This window comes from Rutidosis leptorrhynchoides, chromosome 4 (genome assembly GCF_046630445.1).
Source record: "Rutidosis leptorrhynchoides isolate AG116_Rl617_1_P2 chromosome 4, CSIRO_AGI_Rlap_v1, whole genome shotgun sequence".
Classification (NCBI taxonomy): Eukaryota; Viridiplantae; Streptophyta; class Magnoliopsida; order Asterales; family Asteraceae; genus Rutidosis; species Rutidosis leptorrhynchoides.
In genome coordinates, this window is record NC_092336.1 from 418,503,109 (window position 1) to 418,505,000 (window position 1,892).

The window sequence follows — 1,892 nt, forward strand, 5'->3', positions numbered from 1 at the left end:
AATAATAAATACAAAAAACCACGTAATTAAGTTTAACATTCACGAACGGTGTTACATTATTAAAAATACAGTTATAATTGTCCACATCAGAGTTACAAGTCAATCATGTCTTCTACTTCACGGCCCAATCCCTTCAGCAGTATCTAAACCTACAAGGGGAGAAATGTGGGGGATTAGCGCACCGCTAAGTGAATGGAATCTATCTACAGACTATGCTTAAGAAAACCATCACACAACAATCAACTAACATGCTTACAACCAACAATCATACAAGCAAAGACAATACGAGGATCGGCGGCTTGTACGAGCACACGACCTAGCTGATCAGGCTAGCATCTACCGATAGTCCTCTCTACTGAATCAGTCACCCATCAGCAGCTTGAGACCCAACCTCCCTTGGAACAGTTGACCTCATACAGACTGCAACCTCCCTGGGAACAGTTATGAATCCCCAACCTCCCTAGAAACGGCTGGTGTCAAGCACAATGCACATATACAACATATAAATCACATAGCATGCAACTATCCAACTAGCATGACAATCACTACACTACATAAGGTAATCAGAGTATTAGAGTAATCCAAAGTAGCGTGATTTTCTACTTAAACTCTATTCGAAGATAGACCCACTCATCGATCACCAGCAACTTAAGATTCTCAGAGGTCTAATCTTTCTGAGCCTTCTCTTTCTCTTTACCACCCGAGAATGATATAATAAGTCAGTGATATGCAGATCCAATAAAGCACAACATGAGCACAATATCCAACTCATTTCCCTATCCATATATGACAAGATTATACAATTCTCCCTTCAATGATAACCCCCACACATTCGTAAAATGAAGCATATACACGTATACTGTAATTTGAACCAAATCCAAAGTTTGTTTTAGGGTTTTAAAACTTATCATTAGAAGTTGTACCTCAAGAAGATTCCAACGATAGTTGATTCGTCAAAAATGGAGTTACGAACTTTTCAATTTTACCAAAAGCTGACAAGGTTGAGCCCTCAACCGTAACCGTGTGGTTGAGCTCAAATGTATGGTTGTGCTCAAACGCGTGGTTGCGCTCAACTGCGTGGTCAACCGCTTGGTTGGGCTCAAACGCGTGGTCACTCGTGCGGTTGAGCTGTCAAATGTGTGGGAGCTGAAGAACAGCACCAGTTCGCTTTTTTTTTTCTTTCGGGGTTTTGACCCCAACTCTTGATTTTTTATTGTTCAGGTCATAAAACTTACCCAAAAACATCATATAACAACTATAGAACATAAATTTAACACCAATTAACACTATAAAACACATTTCATAAAGATTCAAGCTCAAAATACACAAAACCCATTTTACACCCAAAACCCCAAATACACCAAGAATTAGAGCCAGATTCAAACACACTAACCTGGTTTGATGATGACAAGGATGATGAAATCAATCCTAAAGCTAGCGATGCCAATGGGTGAGAAAAAACTCGTGACCCACGGGTACCCGATCCGCGATAGGTGGGTAAAATCATTAAATCTTACCCGTGGGCACTGGTACGAGTAAAAATTTATACCTGCCGATGGGTCGTGGGTATATACTACCCATCGTGGGGTAAAACCCGACCCGTGAATACATGAGACTTTCCTTAATTTACCCACGAATTAATACTTAAAATTATTAAATTTAAAAGCTATTTTACTAGTATTTGAATAATGATTAAAAATATAATATTATATACAAGTAAAAAACTTAATTTTAACGGCATTATACATATTGCTTGTACATATGGTTTTAAAATTAATAAAATTATTTGGATTTTCTAATAAAATGTTGTATATTATTATTACCCGCGGGTCACGGGTATCCGCGGATCACGGGCATGGGCGAAAAGTTTTTACCATTGGGCTGGTAACGGG

At 38.7% G+C, this 1,892-nt stretch overlaps 1 protein-coding gene across 1 annotated transcript in view; it reads right to left on the reverse strand.

Annotated features, from left to right (window-relative positions):
* Positions 1–364: 364 nt before the first annotated feature.
* The window catches only part of LOC139842044 (uncharacterized), a 2,765-nt gene continuing 1,237 nt past the window's right edge, over positions 365–1,892 (reverse strand). Inside the window, exon 3 of the mRNA XM_071832222.1 lies at positions 365–460. Within this exon, the coding sequence (XP_071688323.1) occupies positions 365–460 (96 nt within the window). The remainder of the gene's footprint in view (positions 461–1,892) is intronic.